General features: G+C 42.1%; 1 protein-coding gene across 4 annotated transcripts in view; it reads right to left on the bottom strand.

The window, feature by feature from the left end:
• UNC79 (unc-79 homolog, NALCN channel complex subunit) overlaps nt 1-23,513 on the bottom strand; it is a gene marked incomplete at both ends in the record, with an annotated part of 212,636 nt that overhangs the window by 140,068 nt on the left and 49,055 nt on the right. For all 4 annotated transcript variants that reach the window (XM_080707437.1, XM_080707438.1, XM_080707440.1 and 1 more), the window contains 5 exons: nt 3,327-3,557; nt 5,644-5,815; nt 7,599-7,828; nt 20,381-20,409; nt 22,921-22,961. In XM_080707437.1, coding sequence (XP_080563563.1) covers nt 3,327-3,557; nt 5,644-5,815; nt 7,599-7,828; nt 20,381-20,409; nt 22,921-22,961 — 703 coding nt within the window. The remainder of the gene's footprint in view (nt 1-3,326; nt 3,558-5,643; nt 5,816-7,598; nt 7,829-20,380; nt 20,410-22,920; nt 22,962-23,513) is intronic.

The following is a 23,513-nucleotide window of genomic DNA, read 5'->3' as shown; positions in this document are numbered from 1 at the left end:
CCCTCAGATGCTTATAAAAAGTTTCAGCCTTTATTGAACAGGTAAAAACTTGTTTCATCTACCAGAAATATAATTCAAAGAAACATGAGGCAAAGATAAAAACAATAATCTATGTAAACTAATAAATTTATACTACTTTGAAAGTTATGAGGTCTTTTGGTCTGTGTTAGTCTGTTGTATCCAATATGTATCTATAGCGTCTTCTAGCCTCCAATATTGTTGCCATGGTATTTTATAAAGTTCCTTAAAAGAACCCTATTCACAATGGGTTTTTTAAAAAGGAAACATTTAAACAGTGCTATTTCTGTGTCGTTCAAGAAATTCACCAAATACTTAAACACTTCCACGTTCTCTCTGGAGAACAGCAGTGACTGTGACACTAACGTTCTCACTCCGCCATCCAAAGATACCTCCAGCCCAGCATCTAGACATCTTCCCAGCCAGTTGCCCTCTGGACTCAGAAAGGAGGTTTGTAAACTACTCCAACAATCAATCTTTTTCTTTTTCGTTTCTTCCTGCCAATCGGTGTTTTTTCCTCCCCTTTACAGGTCTCTTACCCATAATTTCTAACCTGAAGCGTTTCTGCAAAGCAATCTATCTGGCTTCTTTCCTGTGTGTAAAATTTCAAGGGAAATTCCAGAGGAAGAAATGTGGAGATCCATTCAACCTGCCCCCCCCCCAAGTGGGCCAAAAGAATATTTTAAAACAAAAACAGAGCCAGCCGAGAGGCAAGGCCCGGACCGGGCCCTGCTGCACAGCAAAGGGCCAGCGGGTCCCCACAACCATGCGGTCAGGAAGCACTTGAAGCTGCCGCTGCCTCACCCCTCTCTCAACAGGTTCCCAGATCTGAGTGACCTCTATTTAAAAATTGGGTGTGAGTGGATCATCTCGTCAAAGTCACTCACCTTCTGGCAGTCAGGATTTCAGCAAATGGGAATCAATGTGGAAAATAAAAGACGGACTTCCAAGGAAGAGATAAACTGTAACTGATCAGATGTGGAGAAGTAGAAACTCTAATATGTTATTGGTGGGATTGCAAATTAATGCAATCACTTTGAAAAACAGTATGGAAGATCCTCAGAAGAATGAAAATGAACGTACCATATGATCCAGCAATACCACTTCTGGGTATCCACCCAAAAGAATGGAAACCAAACTACCAAACCAATGCATGAGTATCTATGTTCATAGCTGCACAATTCATCATTCCCAAGCTTTGGAAGCAGCCAAGATGTCCATCAACAGACGAGTGGATTACAAAACTATGGGATGTGTACACAATGGAATTCTACCCAGCCATAAAGGAGAACAAAATTATGGCATCTACAGGGAAACGTCACAAATAATAAGAAATCAGATGCTTTTCCTAATGTGTGAAAACTAGGGAAAGATGGGTAATAGGAAGAACTCTAGTTGGAGAAGGGACCCTGTAGAGGTGACCTATCTGAGGGGATGGGAGGGGAGAAGATGGAAACCGCTTAAAGCACATGAGGTACTTAAACATATCAATCAATCACTAAATCAAGCATGGGAAGGAGGGAGGGGGAGGGAATGAATGAAGATTAGATAAAGGCTAATTGCGTGATCTGTGCATGTATGTCTCCACAAGTTTTTTATTCCATTGGGATGTATGGCTACAATGCACGAATAAAAATATATTATATGGGGGGAAAAAGGAAAAACACTTGAGCTAAAGAAGCAGAAAAACAGATCTTATCTGAAGAGAGTCCAGGAAATACACATTCATTACTCCCCTCCAAAGGGGATTTCCTATAAATCCAGGTGCCAGCGGACAAGCCAATTCTTGCCCATCTCCATTAGCATAGAAAAAAAGTCAAAAGAACCTCCCAGATCTTCTTGGTGGCTCCTTTTGAAACTCCGTGTTCAGTTTGGTGTATAAATCTTTTATCTCTGGCTATTCAGGGAGCAATTCATCATTGAATACTCCCACATGTGCTCATAAATAAAATTTGTCTTCTCTCCCATTACTGTCTATTGTCAGTTAATTTTCAGGCCCCCAAACACCAGGCACAGTTTAGAAAAGGAAAAGTTTTCTGATCAACATCATAATGTTTTTCTCCTCTTCCACAAGCAGATCACACCAATCCTTCACTACTCTAAGAAATAATAACAGAAAACATCAAAACAGGCAAAGAATTTCAGGAAATAGGAAATTTCCATTATGTAAAAGATTAATTTTATAAAGGAGTCAGTAGGTGGCACCAAAGAAAAAAGAAATATATCTTAATAAATGCACAGATCTCTGAATACTGGAAATCAAATAAAAGCTACCCCTTCAGATGGTCTGCGTTTTATCTTTAAATGTCCTCTTTGAGTGCAGTTTTATATCAAAAATTGCTTCAAGCTCTTTTTGAAAGGAAACAAAAAATCATAAATAAAAATAAAAGCTAGAAAATACTTTTTTTAAAAAAATATCATGTATTGCTGCCAAAAATGGATTCTGAGCATCCACTTTCCTGAGTTAGACACAAATTACGCTGTATTGAAGAAATATGGAGTCTCCCTAGCTGCACATCTGCAGCCTGTGATCCACTGACGCAGAAACAAGAAGATAAACACAGAGAAGTGTGTTATCCACGCCGGGGAACAGGAGCATCCTGGCAGTCACTGTGCCTGTTTGACACCTCAAATGGCAGGGTGGGCACTTGCACCAGCACCTTTAGTAATATGGATGAAACCACAGGAAGAATGGTAACCTTCCTTGAGTGGTAGCCTTTCCACAGATGGTGAGCCAGGAAAGGAATGAGCCCTAGCAACCCCATAGAAACGTTGGCGGTTGTTTCTTCCTTAATAAAAACATTCGGCAATGTCAAGAAAGAACATTCCCAGCCGGGCGTGGTGGCGCACGCTTGTAATCTCAGCATTCGAGAGGCTGAGACCCAAGGATTGCAGTTTGCGCACAGCCTCAGCTATTTAGCGAGGCTCTGAGCAACTCAGTGAGACCCTGTTTCAAAATCACAAAAAGACTAAAAAAAAATAATAATAATAGGTGTGGGGGTGTAGCTCGGAGGTAGAATTACCCTGGGTTCCATCCCCAGTACCGAAAAAAAAAAGGACATTCCCTTAACTTTGTAGCTACCTCACAAATTCATATCACCAATCATCCCCATCCCAACCAGAGCCACAGCAGCAGATCACTGAAAGTGCAGTGACTAAACTAAAGTCCTTTGGCTATTGGCCAAAATAAAAGAAAGAGAGAAAGGGAGGTGTTCCCCTGCCCACGCTGAAGACACTCTGACAGTCAAAGTGGTACCTCTCTCTGAGTCCTCCTCCCAACAAGGTCCCAGCTGTCAGCTCCCGCTTACCCTGGCAAATTCCATGGGCTTGGGAAGAAGGCACATGACCATGACGTCGAAGCGAACATCGCACACTGTCTTCAACCACTTGGTGACAAACTGCGGCTTCAGCTTCTCCACCAAGCTCCCGACTTCGTCATCCATCATGTACGCCGTGGAATGGAACCACTGAAACACCATAGCCACCAGCCGGGCCAAGCTCTCCGTAGGCGTGTTCTCACTGGGCGTACAGAGGCTCACCTGGGGCAGAAGGGGCACACTCATTCAGCCTCCATCCATCCTTAGGGACTTAGTACATATAAGTTAGAGACACACACACCAAAAAAAAGATGTTCCAGATAATCCATTTAGAACAGGCAGTTTTCTAAATGATGACCATTTATCCAGAAACTGTTCCTCTCTGCAGGTAGATAGACTACAATAGTAATGTCTCCTCCAGAATTCGCCCTCCAATAGTCCTTTTCCTACAAGAAATCTAGTATATAACCTACACTAGATAAATGTTTCCAGAAAGTTAAGTCCACCAAGTGGGATTTCATCAATATTCTCAATGAAAAATAATCTACACACAATTCAATTCTAAAATGATCAGATTTAGGCAAAAGTTTTGAATTGGCAATAATTCTGATACCTGCCCCCACAAGTTCACCATTGTATAAATATTTTTTTAATGTTAATTCTGAGCTGGGCATGGTGGTGTGTGCTTGTAATCCCAGCATTTGGGAGGCTGAGACAGGAGGATCACAGGTTAGCAGATAGCCTCAGCTACTTAGTGAGGCCCTTTGCAACTCCGTGAGACCCTGTTTCAAAATAAAGGATAAAAAATAGGGCTGGGGGTGTAGCTTGAAGGTAGAATTCCCTGGGTTCCATCCCCAGAACTTAAAAAAAAATGTTAATTCTGAAATTATCTTTGATTCAGTGCTGTAGCAGGACCCAAAAATACAAAAAACAAATACAGCACTGTTGATGTCCTTAAAGAGTTCATGGCAGCAGTAGCCATGGTGTTATTAGATAACAAATCTCAGAAGCAAAAAATCAACAGCTCAATCCCAGTTTGATAAAGACTTTTTGGAGAAACCATGTGCCAACTTAAAAGAGCTACCCACTAGGGGGACTTAATCCATGCCTATAATGGGCCAAAGCAAAAAACAAACAAACAAAAACAAAAACTGCTTCTCTGCAGAACTGGTGCATTCAACACTGCGTGGGTCTTCTGATCTGTGTGTTCAATCTCCACTGAACGAGACCTGTAGTAGTGAAATCATCAGTGGCAATCATTCCTTCCTTGTGTTGGTTTAGCTGTCATTTTTTGGTGTACAAAGACCTGCCATAAATACACATAAAGCTGCACAGAGACTGGGCTTTCAAGAAAAAATGTTATGTACATGAATGATGGATGCAAATTATAAATTAGATTGGATCCGGTACTTGGAAATCTACACTCACAACTCTCTCATTTGTTTCTTGTCAGAAAGATGCACGTCAACCAGGTTAGACCTGAGAACTATAGGTTTTGGTGCTTCATTGTTTATTAAACTCAACCAGAGTTCCCAGAACCAGACACAGGGGCACATGCCAATAATTCCAGGACTTGGGAGGCTGAGACAGGTTTGCAGTCATCCTTCTAACTTAGTGAGGCTCTCTGCAACTTAGTGAGACTGTTTCCAACATAGGACTGGAACTAATGACACACCTCAAAGCCCTTGAAAATCAGGAACAATCTAACCCCAAAGCCAGTAGAAGACAGGAAATTATTGAAATTAGAGCAGAAATTAACAAAGTAGAGAATGAAAATACAATACAGAAAATGAACAAAACCAAAAGCTGGTTTCTCAAAAAAAATTAACAAGATAGATAAACCACCAGCCAACGTAACTAAAAAAAAGAGAGAATCAACCCAAATTATGAAGATAAGAGATGAAAAAGGAGACATTACTACTGACAGTGTAGAAATCCAGAGGATTATCAGAAACTGCTTGGAAAAATTATACTCCAACAAAATGGAAAATCTGGAGGAAACTGACAACTTTCTAGATAAATCCAACATAGGACTGGAGGTATAACTTAGCCCTGAGTTCAACTGCCAGACCACAAAAAAGGAAAATAAAAATTCCAGTATTCTGGGGTGAGATCTGAACATGGTAACTTTTTAAATACTTTTTTAGGTGAATCTAAGTACAACCCAAGGTTGAGAACAACTGCTTCAAAGTACACAGCCCCATCTCTAAGGTTAACTGTCCTTTCAAAAGAGCAGGAGAAATTCTTTGTCAGTCCAATATCGGAACAAGAAACAAGAAAGTAGAGAATAGTTCACTTCTTCTCTTACTAAGAACCATATTCCAAATTGACTGAGCAGCCTCTGGTCGTGTTTATCGTCATCCTTGTTATCAAAGTCAGCGTTATCCAGGGAGTGGTGGGAGGAGGAGAGGCCCAGCTGCCGCCGCCGGTTCAGTTCATGTTCCCGCTGCTCTGCATGGAACTCGGCTTCTTTCAACAAGCTGCCAAAGAGGGGCGATTCCAAGTTAGACTAGGGAAAAGCACAACATAGATCGTATCCTAGCCAGGGCAACTGCCTCAGGAGTACTCAGCATCAAGACTGACTTCCTTTAAATGGGTATGATATGCTCTAGGAAGTCAAATTTCATTTCCTACTACTTTATACTCCACCCCCCCTTCAAAGATGAAGGACTGAGGCACCAAGATGCTACTTCCTCCAAGCAGAAGTGAGGTCCATTCCGGTTCACCAGCCTTCCCACTGTAAGTCAGCAACTCCCCTGCATGAAGCCATTTGAACAGAAAATGTACAAAACAAGGAGAAACAGGGCACTTGCAGCCAAATGGAAAAATATTCACTGTCCAGCATTCAAAGACAGTTAACACAATGAAAACTCCTTTTTCAATTTGTTGAATACAGCCCCGTCGCTAAGGTTTAAACAATTAAAAATAATAATAACGTTGGCAAAGCTTCAGTAAAAACTAGTAACTTCATATGCACTGTTGCAATGTATCAAGAATTATTAAAAGCCAGACGAGGTGGTGCACACTTATAATCCCCGGGCTTGGAAGGTTAAGACAGGAGGATCACACAGGTTCAAAGCCAGCCTCAGCTACTTAGTGAGGCTCTCAGCAACCTAGTGAGACCCTGTTTCCAAATAAAATATATATTAAAAAAAAAATAGGTCTGGCAGTATAGCCCGGAGGTAGAAAGCCTCTGGGTTCCACCATCCAGTACCACCACAAAAAAAAAGAAAGAATTATTAAAATAGACTCTTTGACCAGTCAACCCACATCTGGTAACCTACCCTAAGAAAATAATAAATACAGGAAAAGCACTATTCACAAAAAGTATTGAGGAGTCATATATAATGTTAGAAACTGGAAACAATCTAAATATCTCATGGATGAGGAAAATAAGTTATCTCTAGATGAATATTATGTATTCACTAAAAAGTGATAAATACGGAACTTCACAACATGGAAAAGAGCTAATTGTATAATGTTCTATCAAAAATGTAGATTCGCTGTGATTATAGTTATATAAATAAAGCTTGCATTTGAATAAAACTAGATCCTAGATCATGTACAAAATTGATAATGAGGACAGCAGTATGACTGGGGTTTAATCCTTTTTGTTTTATATTTTGTTTGTTTTCTATTTCCAAACTTTACATAATGTTTAACAAACAAATATTGCTCTGAGAAACCTAATTCTAATATATTTTTTTAAATCTCACCTCCTTGTATATTATGCCAAAAAGAACACATCTAGAGGCTGTCATTTCAAATGCTGCTTTTGCTGTCATTTAACAGAAGAAGGAAACCCAAGGGCCTTCTAGATTAGGCGCTCTCTTAAATCCTCGGCCTCGAGGTGCACCCCTGTGCCACACTTCCTGGGCTTCTCCCCCACCTTACAGTTCACAGGCAGATAATTTGATCCTATGGCCTTTCCTGCCCCTGCTCCCCAGGCTGTCACTGAAGCCAGGCATCCCAGTCCCCAGCCCCCAGCCTGATGCAAGCCTCCACTTCCTTCTCCTAAAACCCAAGCTCAGGGCCACCACCGCCCTCTTCAGAGTGGACCACCATTAGGCACCTCTGTTTTTCTAGTCCCAGCCTGGATAATTGGGAGGATGGGGGCACTTCTATCTGCCAAGTACCTAACATGCTGCCTGGCAGGTAACAGGCACCATGAATTTGTGAATTAAAACACCATCATGGCCACACTGTGAGAAGGTTGTGCAGGTTAGCTTAAGGGATGGTGGCGTCTCAGGGTCTGCATGTTACCTGATCACGGCCTCCACAGCGCAGACCAGCTCCTCGGCGCCACACTCACGCGTGTTGATGGGGGGTGGGGAGGTCTGGTAGAGGTGCGTCTCTGCCGCGGCCCCCACCTCGTTACTGTGGTGATTCGAGTGGCATCTTTTGCAGTACCTCACGGGCCTGTTTCCGTGACGACCGCAGCACCCTGCAGAAAAGCAGGTGACCACGGCTCTTCTCACATGGGAGCTGCAGTTCTAGGGGTAGAAAAAAAGTGAAATCAATTAAAATTGACGCCCGAGGTAAACCTGGCTAAGAACTGGAACAAACAGAAACTCCAGCGGCCACAGGAAGGTGGCTGTACATTTCTAGAGTGGCTCTAGTTTCCAAAAAGCAGGTGATTCTCCAGCCCGTTAGATGCCAGTTGTAGATGAAAAATAAGGAAGAAAGTTGTCTTCTCCTAGCAAGAAGGAGATGGTTCTAGAGATCCAGGGGACTGTGCTGGGTGCCAGGGGTGAGGAGGGTGCTTGCTAGATTACTTAGAGTTAATGAGCCAAGAGTTCTCAACAGAAACAGAGAGAGCACACCACAGCACATCAGAGTAGGAAAGGAGGAATTTTTAATTCCCTTCATAAACTGCTTCTGAATTCTTTTATCCATTCTCAAAGCAGATTTCCACTGCGGCTCATCTGTCCTGTGGCCAGCGAGGACAGGTAGGGGTCACTCTGTGCCAAGGTGATGTTCCCAAGGGGGCCTATCCTCCCCACCAGCACGCTCTCGGCCAAGACCTTCAGAACACCTCAGTGGACATCACAAGGACATGTCAAAGCACGACAGAGACCTCCCCAGGGTCAGCCACCCCAGCAACTACAGGATAGGATCAACAGATGAACGATGGAATTGAGACAAGTGGTCTGTCCAAAGGTTCCTACGCACGCACCGTGATCCCAGTACTCGGGAGGCTGAGATGAGGGAACGCAATTGAGGACAGCCTCAACAACTTAGCGAGACCCTGTTTCAAAATAAAATAGACAGCGACGAATCCTAACCACTAGACCACCAGAGAAAGGCCTTCAAAATAAAATAGAGCCGGGCGTGCAGCTCACAGGTAGAATAGAATGCCTCTGGGTTCAATCCTCAGTACCATGCACACACACACAAAGTCCTAAGTCAGGGGGTTAGGGCAGAGCTGCCCCAACAAGAGGCAGAGGAGCGAGGGGGCAGCCACGTGACACAATCTGAGGATCCCTTGGGATCCCTAATGCTCTCTAACACCAAAAACAAGCACACCAACTGTGTGCCTCAAGCCTCTACCACCACATAGTCAATGTCTTTGCGTCCAGAGAGCTTTTCGGCCTTTCAATAGTGCTTGTTAAGACATGAATATCTCAGGGGCGTATACCCTGGCCTTTATGAAGTCAGAGCTTGGTGAGGATTTAAGAACCCTCCATGACGGATATCCCCAGAAGAGACAAAAGGTAGAGAGAAGCACAAAACCTACAGGGGGAAATCAACAATGTATTGAATTGTCTACGGACACTGCCTTCTCAAAGCAAAGTCTGCTCCGCTTTGATTTTAGCAAGGGCTGCTCACTCCTGACAGCAGAGCTAGAAAAGTGCATATTCTGAATAGAACTCAGACCAAAAAAAATCACAAAAACAAGATGGGGATATTTAGGCGACTGTATTTCCCAAAATATCAATCTCTCCATCTGGTAACTATATATGTATTGTCTTAAGAGTTTCGAGTATTTCCAATCTATTTTCTTTTCTTTTCTACTAATAATTTTGAAAATATCATTTGTTAAAATATATTGTATGGTTACACACTTGTACTTCCAGTTCTGGGGAGGCTGAGGCAAGAGAATCGTGGGTTTGGGAGCAGCCTCAGGAACTTAGGGGAAACTCTCAGCAACCTAACTAGACTGTTTCAAAACAAAAAAATAAATAAAATGAAAAAGGCTGGGATTGTATCTTAGAAGTAGAATGGCCCTGCGTTCAGTCTCCAGTTACACGTGTGCACACGCGCGTGCACGGACACACACACACACACACACACACACACACACAGAAATAAAACACCATGACTCTTCTGCATTGAGGCCCTCATCTTCTTTGGCATCCAAGTCTGCCTGACTTTCCCAGATGTGTTATTCTTCCCGTTTTGTGACCTTTCTTTCTCTTTCACGTACTACTTTTCACTCTGGAAGAAGCACATGTCTCATTAGATTGGGGCTCTTTCTGTTCATCCCACAAATCTGTACCACTCTACCAACAGTGTGGCATGTAGCAGGTTATTCTTAGTGTTTCTTTTCCCTTGTGGTTACTGCTGTAACTGTATGTTTATTCTACCCAACTTTCCAAGTTCCTAGGTAGAAATCTTAACCGCCAAGGTGATGGTGTTAGACGTGGGGCTCTTGGGAAGTAACCAGGTCACGAAGCCTCACCCTCATGTGTGGATCAGTGCCCTTGTGAAAGAGGTCCTAGAGAGCTAGCTAGTCTCTTCCATCAAGAGAATAGCCAGCAAAAAGGTGCCACGTATAAGGAACAGGGCCTCACAAGACAGTGAGTCTGCCAGAGCCTTGATCTGGGACTTTTCAGCCTCCAGAACTGCAAGAAACAAATATTTGTTGTTTACATCTCGTTTGTGGTATTCTGTTGTGGCAGCCCAAACACACTAAGTCTTTGTTTCTTTGAGATTCTCACTGTTACATACATGGCTACAATTTAGTTGGCAATTGTCACCTGTAATACAGTCCCGATGTTTAAGGTCTTCTGTTTCCTACTGTATTTTCTACTCTCCAAATACCACTCAAATCCTAGTTTTCAAATTTTATGACCTTATGATAGAGATTTCTTGGTCCACTATGTACAAGAAAGGGAATTTCTTTTATCATCATTATCTTTGATCAGTGTGATAATTTTGCTATGATGTATAGAAAATGTAACACATAAATTTCAATACAAAAAGAAAGGGGAAACACCCACAATCTTTCCTAGAGATTTTTTTTGTATAAATAATGTAGATACCAATTACATCAGAAAGAAAGTCAATGGGTTCATAATTCTATTGTGAACACAATAACTAGGACTTGTGAATTGTCCACTGTATACCTAGTATAATATTTAGTCCTCAAATAAGTTCGGGTGTATATGAGGCCATTGCTACTGACTGACTGCCCATCTGTCTTTTCCTTCTTCTCTCCTTTATGCTCATCCTTATTCAAACAGTGTTACGTATGTTATGCCTGAGTCTAGCCCCTATTCTCCAGAGGCCCTTCCACCTTTTATTTTCAATACATGAAGTCTATATCCCCTTCTCTTAAATCCAAGATGGCCATGGGACTTGCTTCCAACAAATGGAATGCCACAGATGTGACCCCTGTGACTTTTATATTTCTGTCTCAAAAGTCCTTGAACCTTCCATTTTTGCTGCCTTGTGAACTACCAGACTAGGCTCCTAAGGGATGAGACATCACAGAAAGAGGGTATGCAGATGTCACGGTCCTCCTGGCCATCCCAGTAAGGACATCTGGGGCCAGCCAGCCCCGTAGGAGTTGAGAAAAAACCAGAAGAATGTCCCAGTTAATCTTAAGCCAAATTACCAGTCTACAGAATTATAAATACAAATAAGTGATTACAGTAACACGATGTCATGCTTTGAGACGCCACAACTGAGACAGAAATTAGCTCCAAAAGTGGGATGCTGCCATCACATAAACTGATAACATGTGGCATTGGTGTTGCAACCAGGCAGCAGGTAGAATCTTCCTCTTGATTCAGAAAAGCAGCCAAAGAAGCTGGGCGTGGTGGCACACGCTTGTAATCCCCGCGCTTGGGAGGCTGAGACAGGAGGATCACACGGGTTCGAAGCCAGCCTCAGCTACTTAGTGAGGCTCTCAGCAACTTAGTGAGACCCTGTTTCCAAATAAAATATAAAAAAGGTCTGGGAGTATAGCCCAGAGGTAGAAAGCCTCTGGGTTCCACCCCAGAACCACTAAAAAGAAAAGAAAAGAAAAGAAGAAAAACAGCCAAAGGCTGAATGGTGAAAATGAAGAGGCTGAGAAGAGGTGATCCGTTAATTTCGTATAATATTGAAAGAACTGGCAAAACTGTTGCCTACAAGAATTTGGAAGACTGGAGTCGGTACCTAATAAGTTTCAGAATACAACTAAAGAGATGAGATGTCCAGGCAGAATGTGGAAGGTGCCAATTAGTTTCTGATATCTGAATTTGATATGAGAGGAGAGAAAAAATCGACTGGAAAGAAGATGCTAGAGGAAATATAGAGAAACGCAGAAGGGTACATTCAGGGACAAGGTAGAGGGAGAAGCTCCAAACAGATAAAGAAAATAAAAAGGACATAAAGTTAGAGAATTTTAAAACAGTAATAAGACTGGCTTTTTTTTTCTTGATATTGAGGATTGAACCCAGAGGCATTCTACCTCTGAGCTACATCCCTATCCCTTTTCATTTTTATTTTGAAACAAAACTGGATTTTTCAGTTACCCTTGCTTCGTAGCAACCCACTCTGAGACTTAGAGGTGTAAGACAAAGCCACTGTATCATGTACATGGATTCTGCATGATACAGTAACTGCAGGCAGGACACTTGCCTCTGCTCCATGACAGTTGGGCCACAACTGGAATGATTTGTATACCTGGGGGTGACTCAAACTGCTGGGAACTGGAAGAGTGGCTACTAGGAATGGCTTTTGAGATGACTCTGTACTCACACATTGTAGTACAGGAGCTGGTGGAGTTGAAGGATGTCCCAGCTGGGTTCTCTGTCTAGAACATCTAAAACTGGCCTCTTTAGATGGCTTGGTATATTCTTTTGTTTTCTGTTACTATAACAAAATACCCAAGACTAGATGCTTTATTTCTATTTATTTATTTATTTATTTATTTATTTATTTGACAGTACTGGGGTTCCTGGAAACCCTTCTACCTCCAAGCTACCCTCCCAGACCTATTTTATATTTTTATTTGGAAACAAGGTCTCTTAAGCCAGCACAGCTGGCTTCGAACCTGCACGATCCTCCTGTCTCTGCCTCCCAAGTGCAGGGATTACCACCGTGCACCACCACGCCCGGCGTTAGATGCTTTATTTTTAAAAGCGGTATACTTAGCTCACAGTTCTGGAGGTTCAAGCACATGGTGCTGGCATCGACTGGGCTCTGGTGAGCATCTCATGGTAAATGATCTCATAATGATAGAAGCATTTTCAAGAGGTGAGATCAAATGGAAAGACAGGAAACAATACCAAGAGGGGTCTGGTTTGCTCTTTTATAACAACTGACTCTCATGGGAAGTAACTGGGATCCCAGAAGAACTACAAAAACTCTGCAATCCTTTCCAAGGGCAGAAGTGCCCCCAGGAACCTGATACCAGGCTCCACCTTTTAATCTCCACACGGGGATCGAGCTTCCAGTACATGAACCCTTAAGAGACAAACTACATTCAAATCACAGCTCGTGGAGTTCTCATGGCATCGTGACTGGATCCTGAGAGAAAGCACCCTGAAAGCAAATGTTTCAAGAGAATCAGAAGGATGGTGTATGGCTTTTTCTGATCCAGTGTAAGTCATGCACACACAGTCACCTCTCACATACTCTGCTGCTTACGGCATCACAAGTTCATCCAGATTCAGGGTGAAGACACAGATTCCGCCTCACAATGGGAGAACTGGATTCTCTGGCTACAACTTATTTATATTCTTCTCTCATGCTAAATACGCTTTTTCCCTTCCAGGAAACTCCAAAGTCTCACTTCGATGATTGCCCCAGACATCATAGAACAAAGGTGAATCATCTCTGCCATGCCCTGCTTGAATCTTAACCCAAAGAATTTGTGGCTTTAATAAAATGGTGCTTGCTGCCACGAACTGTGGGGAATTTGGAACAGAATTTAGTACCTAGCAGTAAGGTGCTGCTGTTGCAAAAGCTTCAAACATGGGCCACTGGCTTTGTGACCAGGCAGCAGGTGAAGCCAGAAAGCTTTGAGATGGTTAGTGGAAGTCAGATGAACCTGAGCAAGGACTTCAAGGAACATGTTATGACGCCCAAAGAAAGGGGACTCTTGCTATACAGTGGTAGGAAGTGAAGCTACAATACAGCCCAGAGAGCGGAAAGGAGGACAGACCGCTGATGAAGTCAAGATCTGGCTTCAGAATGTTTTACAGTCTTGTAGGCACTACCTGGATGAGTCTAGCTAAAAACGTGATAGGAGAGGGACCAAGAAAAGAATGAATTTTCCTGTTTTCAGCTAGAATTCAAAAGGAAAATACTGAGCTCAGGACAGTCTTTCCAATCAGTAACTTAGGGTTCTCAAGATAAGAGAAAGTTTCAGGACAAACATTAAGTCAAGGGCCCTATAAGGAAAATGTGATCTGGGTGGGAGTGGGTGATGATAATGGGGGATTGACTATATTGCCTTTTATTAGGAACTCAGAACTTAATATGGTGCATCATAGACCCTTTTAGACAGACCAAAGGCTGTCTAAGGATCTCAAGGGCAAACATCACTACACTCTCTGTTAAATAATAAGGTTCTAAGAATCTTAAATGCATTCTTTCCAGCAGCCTCACAGAGTCCACTGAATAAAAAGGCTTATCTCTAAAAGATTTGTGCCTTTAAATTGTGTTTAATGAATTAGGCTAATAAATTGATACATAAAAAGCTCACAATGTTTTTCATAGAATTATATCAGTGTGAACTGAAAGAAATATTCCCAAAAGAAGATGCTTGGGACTGATACATTTCTATGAGCAAAAAATAAGCTGATAAAACTACTTAACTGTAAACAACAGTCCACTTTTGAGAGGAAAGAAAAGGTGGGTATCTCCCAGGGAGTGGAGCCAAGGGCCAAAGAGATGAGCTTCCAAGAAAGGAAGACTCAGGAGCTAAGAGCAGATGACCTGGTCCTTGCTGCGCTCCGGATTGCTGTGGTGTGAGGCATCCCCATGTGTTGACAATGTGACAGTATTCAGAGGTGATCACTGAATCAGGACTCGAAGATCATCAGGGGTAACTCACGGATGGAGTCACAATCTGAATGTACTCACTGGGTAGTACCTGTAGGCTGGAGGAGGTGGGTCACTGGGAGCGGGGCGCCTCAGGCTGGCCGGAGTTTGCCCCTCTCCCTCCCTCTCTCCCTCTCTGCCTCCCTCTCCTCTCCTCTCCCCTCCTCTCTCCCTCTCTTCCTCCCTCTTCTCTCTCTCTCTCTCCCCCTCTCCCTCCCTCCCACCCTCCCTCTCTTCTCCTCTCCTCTCTCTCTCCCTCTTTCTCTCTCTTCTCTCTCTCCCTCTCCCTCTCTCCCTCTTCTCTCCTCTCCTCTCCTCTCTCTCCCTCTCTTCCTCCCTTTTCTCTCTCTCCCTCCCTCCCTCTTCTCTCCTCTCCTCTCATCTCTCTCCCTCACTCGCTCCCTCCCTCTCCTCTCCTCCTCTCCTCTCCTCTCTCCCTCTCTCCCTCCCTCTTCTCTCTCTCCCTCCCTCTTCTCTCTTCTCTCCCTCTCTTCCTCTCTCTCTCTCTTCCTCTCTCCCTCCCTCTTCTCTCCTCTCCTCTCGCCCTCTTCCTCCCTCTTCTCTCTCTCCCCTTCTCTTCCTCTCTCCTCTCTTTCTCCCTCTCTTCCTCCCTCTTCTCTCTCCCCCCTCCCCCTCTCCCCCTCTCCCTCTCTCCCTCCCTCCCTCTCCTCTCCTCTCTCTTCTTCTCTTTCTCCCTCTTCTCTATCTCCCTCTCCCCCCTCTTCTCTCCTCTCCCCTCCTCTCCTCTCCTCTCTCTCCCTCCCTCTTCTCTCTCTCCCTCTCTTTCTCTCTCTCTCTCTCTCTCTCTCTCTCTCTCTCTCTCTCTCTCTCTCTCTCCCTCTCTCTTTCTTTCTCTCTCTCTGCTTCTCAGTTTTCCTCCACCCCGCCCTGCCACCATGGCAGAGACAAAGAAACCACCAAGCACAACCAATGTCTATTCAGTCCTCACTTTGTACGTGAGGGTCTATGACAATGATCCTATCCCTGTACCACCACTGCGTGTTGGCTGTGGGGGAGGAAGACGATTTCTCTCTCTTATTCACAGGTATTCACAGCAAGGGGAAGCATATCTAAAGAAGCAAATCAAAGAGCCACATCCGCACATGGACCTGATTTAGTTGAGAAGGCCTTGGGCTTCTAGCCAGGATTCTGCGTGTGGGAAGAGTGAAAACACTTGTGACCAGAGGCACACTTGGCAGGGGACTGTCCTGGTCCCTGCAAGAAGTGAGGTTTAGTCCCCTCCCCTTGAGGCTGGATGAGCTGATGGCTGCTTCTGTCAACGGAGTTTGGCAAACTCGATGCTTATGATTCTCAAGGCCAGGTTACAAGAAACATAAGATATCCACCTGGCTGTCTTGGGACTTTCTCTTCAGAGCATCCTCGTCGTGATATTCCTCTCAGAACTCTGGCCAACCCACATGGACAGGACATGTTTAGGTCTCTCATCAACAGCATCAGCTAACCTATCTTCAAGTCACCGCATTCGAGAGCCCAAACATGATCTGAGAGCCTCTCGATTATTCCAGTCCCAGCTATTCAAGTCTTCCCAATGAGGCTTCAAACATTATCAAGCAGAGACAGGTTATCTCCACTGGGCCCTGTCCAGGCTCTCACCCACAGAGTCTGTGAATGTAATTAAAGGCTTGTTGTTTTATACTGCCCGATTTTGAGTCATTTCTGATGCACATAATAACCAAATACATTTAATAAAAGTCAACATACTTTATCATCATGCACTGCCAACTATAAACAATACAACAATAAAATATTCTTCTCCCAAATAATCTTTGATTAGGCTAAGTTCTAGACAGTTGCCATGGCTTCAACTAAGTTTTTGTTGCTGCTTGTGGTATTGGAGACCTAGGGCCTTACACATGCTAGGCAAGCACCCTGCCACTGAGCTGCATCCCCGGTCCTTATAAAAATTTTTTATTTTCAGACAGGGTCTCGCTAAATTGACCAGGTTGGCCTAGAACTTGCAATTCTCCCACCTCAGCCTCCCAAGTAGCTGAAATTATAGGAGTGAGCCACCACGCCCAGCTCCAAGTAAGTTTTAATATTATATTTGAAAGTCCTCAACCCACAAGTGTTCCGCTTCATGTATTTGTTTCCATGGTAAACTAGAGAAATTACCCTTAGATTCCGATTTAACTGCATGTGGTTTTTCACATATTCATTCCCATCACTCTGTTTTACTGCTTTGAATTTTAAACAAATAAATACAGACGGTCCCCAACTTCATGATGGTTCAATCTAGAATCTTTTTTTAACTTGGTGAGAAAGTGTACCCACACAACCATTCTGTTTTTCACTTTCAGTACAGTGTTCAACAAATTACATGAAAAATTCAACATTTTAATTTAAAATAGACTTTGAGTTAGATGATTTTGCCCAACTGTAAGGTAATATAAGTATTCTGAACACATTCAAGATAGTCTAGGTTAAGCTATGATGTTTGGTATGCTAGAAATATTAAATATATTTTTAATTTATGGTATTTTTTATTTATTATGGGTTTATTAGGACACATTGCAAGTGGTCTCATAGAATAACAGAAGTGAAATAAATTAAGGTCTGTCCCTTTATTATTCAGTCATGATGCTATTATTGTTTTTTGCAAACCTACTATTCTAAGGGAGAATTATGTCATTACCAAAGAGTTAGACACATAAATTGTGCTCAAAGAAAACACAAAAACATTTTTAACTGTTATGGGCTTAATGGAAGTTTTCCAATTAACTTCCAAATAAAATATAATATTTATTAAGGGTAAGTAATAAAAATGTGCTAAGTTGAATTCTAAAGATAATGTTGTCATACAAACATAAATGTTAGCCTAGTATGGTGGTGCATGTCTATGATCCCAGTACTCTGAAGGCTGAGACAGGAGGATCACAGGTTCAAAGCCAACCTCAGCAACTGAGCAAGGCTCTCAGAAACTTAGTGAAACCTTGTTTTGTAATTAAAAGGTAGGGCCTGGGATGTAGCTAAGAGGCAGAATTCTCCTTGGTTCAGTTCCCAGTACCACAATTAATTAATCAGTCAATTAATTAATTAAAGCTACCTATTCTGGGTTTCAAATGTATTAGATATACCACCAAAGCCACTACATGCTAATTTTGAAAATAAAATTTGGGTTGGGGATGTAGTTCAGCGATAGAATATTTGCCTAGCATCATAAGGCCCTGAGGTTTTTGTTTTGTTTTGTTTTCTTGGTGTGTGTAATGTGGCACTGGGAATAGAACCCAAGAGCATTCTACCGCCAAGCTACACCCCAGCCCTATTTTATTTTTATTCTGAAAAAGAGCCTTGCTAGGTTAATGAGAGTCTCACTACTTGCTGGGGCTGTTTTCAAGCCCACAATCCTCCTATCTTAGCCTCCCAAGTACTAAGATTATGAGCATGCACCACCATGCCCGACAAGGCCCTGGGTTTGATCGCCAGCATCTCAGAAAAGAAAACTTTCACATTATAGTTTCTCAAGCTTGTAAAAAATTCTCAAAGTAAAGATGACCTCAGGAGTATGCCATATTACTATAGGATTCTTCGTTAAGACTTCAGAAAGCATAAGGTGATACACAGTTGAGTCCTATAGTTAGAAGAGGGCCTCTCATGATTTCAGAGGCAGATTGAAATGACCAATGTGTAGGAAAAAAACATTATCATAAATAATTACAATCAGGTCATGATGGTGCACACCTGTAACCTCAGTTCATAGGAGGCTGAGACAGGAGGACTGCAAGTTTATGCCCAGTCTCAACAACTTAGCAAGGCTATCTGCAACTTGATAAGACTCTGTTTCAAAATAAAGGATGGAAGTATAGCTCAGAAGTAGAACGCCCCTGGGTTCAATCCCTAGTATCAAAATAAATAAATACAAGCTAGGCACAGTGGTACACACCTCTAATCCCAGTAGGTGGAAGGCCGAGACAGGAAGCTCTCCAGTTCAAGGCCAGAATGCAATAACTTAGCGAGACCCTGTTTCAAAATTTAAAAATATAATAGTAGTAGAGCACACCTGGGTTTAATCCATTCCACAGATGAATCCATGTCGCTTTTAGGAAAGTCATACTAGCAAAAGCACCGCCAGATGAAACTTAAATAGACAGACAGAATCCAAAATGCAAAGGGTGCTGTGGAACTCCAGCCTCTGAATGCCAGCAGCAGGTGGAGTTACCGGCTGCGACACGGGCCACTTCTTAAGGAAAAGAAAAGATGTCTCAGAAAGTAGACAAGACCTCAGGAGGATGGAGGGTCAGGAAACTACTCTTAGGGAATAAAGCCAGATCCTGATGAAGGCACCGTTGCTGTCCCTGGAGGACCACGAGGAGCTGCTGATGTGTTCATGGCTGGAGCTACGGGAGACAGTGACTGCCACTGCGTCTGCCTCCTCTTCCTGAACAGAAGTGTATGGCCGTTCCCCTGTGACTGCCTCGCCGTGTCCTTGGGTGTGCAGAAGGCAGATCATTTTTCTTTCCAGGTCTCTGAATTAAGAGCATGTCACCCAAGGAATTTCACCAGTAACCATACCAGATGCAGATCACAAGATACTCAACTTTAAGCCTAAAGTCATAAATGAATAAGACTTCCAGAGGACTTATAAAGCGATGAAAAAATTAAATAATTATGCCTAGAGAGTAGACTGTAGTAAATTAAATATGACCACAAAATTCTTGACATTCTTTTTATAACCAGGAGTTTCCTATTTCCCCATTCCTTGAATTTGGGCTGGCCTTGGAACTTGTTTTGACCAATGGAAAGTCACACAGACATCGTGTGACTTCTGAGCTTCTGTTTCCAGGGGCCTTCGAACCTCTCCTTACAGAACACTGCTGCCTTGTGAACAAGCCCAGACCGGCCTTCTGAAGGATGACTATCTTATAGAGAGAGGTCCAGGCCCCTCATCATCCCAAATATCCAAACAACCCAGCTAAGGCTGCAGATATGACTTGAGAGTAAGATCATCTGGGATCAGGCAATTATCAGCCACACATCAACGTATGCAAGCGCATAAGTGAGCCGAGAGGACTCTTTCAGAAAACTGGCCAAATGGCCAAACTACAGAATTCCGATCAAATAATTAACTGGCTTGTTATGTAGCAATAAATAACTGAGACTGGCTTCCAGAGGTGCCTACATATAAACAACATCCCCAAAAGTTTAAATGATCTGGACAAGGTTGTATACGAGGCGTATGCATCGGAACTCAAGCATCTCAACCAACCATGCCATCTTTTCTTATACCTGCCAACCACTAGAAGAAGAAGAGAAAATGGAGTGGCTCGAGAAACCCTATGAAAAGTGGCTAAGAGAATTTAAAAGAGGGAATCTCTAGCTAGTTTGATCATTCAACTTACATCCAAATAATTTTTTCCATAATACTGACCTGTGTGTATTTCAATACATATACATCAGACTATTTGCACTGCACTTCAAAACAATACAAAATCTTAGTATATAAGACACATCCTTTACTCAAGTGAAGTTCCATGAGTTGCACTACCATTGAAACCTTTCTGTAATGAGACGCAGAATTACACATATGCTTTTACTTCACATGACTCAACAAAAACATCGTGTGTAAGATGGGTGAGCCAAAGCAGAAATGGAAATAGAGACCATTTGGACAGCACAATCTTGCATGCTAAATTATTTCCTTTCCCCCATCACAAATACAGTGAGATGTACATACTGGGAAACCATGGCGCAGAAGTGAGGCAGATGTCAATGAGTGAACTGATAAACACAGCAAATCATGCCGCACAACACAGATGGTTTGCTCTTACCTTTTTCTGACATATAGCAGATATTTCAGCTGTAGGAGGAAGGTACACAAAATATCAACAAAGAAAGAAAGCCCATTTTAAATAAGGGCAGCCAAGAAGATGAATTAAAAAAAAAAATCTTAGTACTACAACTTCTGGCTTGACCCAAACAGCGTTTGATTTGTCTCGTGAACTTTCATCTATTTTCTTCTAGAAGGATAAAATATCTCTTTCTCACCTGATAGTAATTTCGAGCTTTATGCTGTAAATGTGTCACTTAGTCTCACATCTAATTCAGCTTTCTCAGATATGACTTTGAAATTAGATTGGATTAAAGCCTAACAAGTAGCCGGGCGTGGTGGCGCACGCTTGTCATCCCCGCGCTTGGGAGGCAGAGACAGGAGGATCGCGCAGGTTCGAAGCCAGCCGCGCGCGCTGGCTTAGGAGACCCTGTTTCCAAATATAAAATGTAAAAATGGGTCTGGGAGTGTAGCCCGGAGGTAGAAGGGCTTCCAGGAACCCCAGTACCACCAAAAAAGATAAAAAATTAAATTAAAAAAAAAAGCCTAACAAGTTTAATCTTAACCTCCTCATTTTACAGAGGACAAAATTGAGGGTCACTGTGGCTGGAGGAGTTCCTCAACTCTGCACAGATTATCAACAGCAGAGACAGGCATCAAGATAGTCTCCCCAGACACTGTTCGCTGCTCTTTACATTATACTATGATACTAGTTTGCTTTGATTTATTTAGATCACCACCATGTGATGGTCTGCTATCCCGAACCTATAGAAATAAAAGCCTACTAACTTGATCAACTATTAATTTACATTGGTCTTAACTAATGTAAAACCAGCTACACAGTTACTTATTCTTTTGTGTGTGTGGTACCGAGGGTGGAACTCGGGGATTTTTCTACCTCTGGGCTATACTCCCAGACCTATTTCATATTTTATTTGGAAACAGGGTCTCACTAAGTAGCTGAGGCTGGGCTCGAACCTGCTATCCTCCTGTCTCAGCTGGGATTGCAAGTGTGTGCCACCACGCCCGGCTCTATATAGTTATTTTAAAAAGATCAACTTTTAAACCCAGGGGATGAGCTGCAACAAGGCCATCAAACTGCTCTCTACTTAGAGGGATTGTCCTGATAAATGCATAAAAATTCTTTTTACAGGGAATAGCAACTGTTTTCATGGAAATTGAAGCGTAAGAGTACTTGAAAATAATTTTTCAAGAATCTATTAATATTTCTCTTGAAATAATAGGGGCTCAAAAAATAAACTAACACCTTAGTTGTAGAATGATCCTCCATATTACAATTTATTTATAAGAAAAGGTAAATGTCTCTCATTTGGTCTGAAACTTGTGATTTATTGGATGTCAAATCAATTAAATTTATAACAGTTTTAAAAACTGGTTTTGTACAATTAATGGTTATTTAACAGTTTGATATCCTATAGTTTGTCTTTAATCTGAGGCTATTGTCATATTTCTAGATAAATAATGAAAAGTTGTTATTAATTCTTCCAAAGATGAATATCATCTAAAAATGATGGCCAAAATTTAGCCACAGATCTGATATTTATAATTTATTTTAGGAGCTGGGCACCGTGACATATGTCTATAATTCTAGCTACTCAGGAGTTTAAGGCAGGAAGATCACGTGAACCAGGAATTCAAGGACACCCTGGGTGACATACAACATACCAAGACCCTGTATTTTAAAAACAAAAAAAGTATTACCTCAGAGCACTAGGAGCTCACTAATATAGTGGCCCAATTTAAAAGAAAAAAATTACTTTTACTCATAATTGAAGCCCAAATCTTTCTACAGATGAACTAATGTAAATTTTCAAAATGACCCTTTGAACCGTCCCAGGGTCTGATTTACATTCATGATGCTCCGGCTTTTGTCCCCCTCATCTTTCCTTGGCTTGCCTGAGCACCTTTCTGGTCATTTCAGCCAATGAGATAGCTGGATTACTTGCTTCTCCGATGTGCAAAGGAATGCTTTATCTAGGACTAACAATTTTTAGTAGACAGCTCTCAGAATCCTAACAAACTTTAAGAAATATGGCACAGCTTGTCTTTCCATCAGAAAAGGTTAGATATATCTTATCCCCGTTTTACTGATGGGGAGACTGAGTCTCAGAGCAATTAAAGCACATCCCCCCAAAACACAGAGCTAGTAACCATGACAAGAAAAAGGTCCATTATTCAACTCCCTTTCTGAACTGGCAGGGCAACATGTCATTGTCAACACCTAGTATAGACACAGAAAATCTCTTAGCACCTAATCCAGCAGGTTTTTAGTCATACAGAATCCTAATCGGAACATCTAACCTTAATTTTGCTAGAGATGATACTTCTTCCCTCATTATTAAGCATTTGGGTATACAGTAAGCAAGACATTGATACAATGCTTCAGGTCAATGAATATTTATGGAATATTTTGCTTTGGTTACTGTCTTTGTAAAAAATAAACTAGTACAAAAGGAGATAAATCAACCATGTCATTAGCCATGATTACTCATTTTTCATCCTTTATGAGGTAAACCATACCTTGTGGCAGAAGAACATCAATCAGCCACTCGCTGTGATCCCTGTAAAGAAAAAGAAAATTCATCTTTAAGCTTCATTCACATGTTCCCCTTCCACATGAATATTTATAAGCTGAACGCTATTGATGAAGGCCTTTTAATAGAAAGGAAGTATAATTAAGAGCGCCATCATGATGAACTTTTAAAACCTCTAATGCATTCCAACTAAATGATAAATTATAGGCATTTCATCATATTTGGTTATCTTTAAATGATACTCTCCAGATGCCTATCATGCCAACCAAAATACTACATGACCTACCCAAACCTGAGCGTGACTATGGAACCAACAGGCAAAGAGAGCCCACTTGAACTGGATGTTGTTTGGAAACCAGTCTTCTTTTACATCTGTCTTTCTCGGTGACATTTTTAATAGGGCCACTTCAAAACCTGAGCTGCTTTATTAAGTGGAATTGCTTTCTATGTCACACGGAGAGAAACTAGCAACTTTTCAAGGCTGACATCTTGAAAGTGACAGTTTGCTCTAGGTCAAACATCAGACAAACTTTTAAAAACAAGAGGCTAGCGGGAAACTCGGATGACGGCACCTGTATA

This window comes from Muscardinus avellanarius, assembly GCF_963383645.1.
Source record: "Muscardinus avellanarius genome assembly, chromosome: 12".
NCBI lineage: Eukaryota > Metazoa > Chordata > Mammalia > Rodentia > Gliridae > Muscardinus > Muscardinus avellanarius.
The sequence above is the reverse complement of the archived record's forward strand: the minus strand, read 5'-3'. Positions and strand labels throughout refer to the sequence as shown.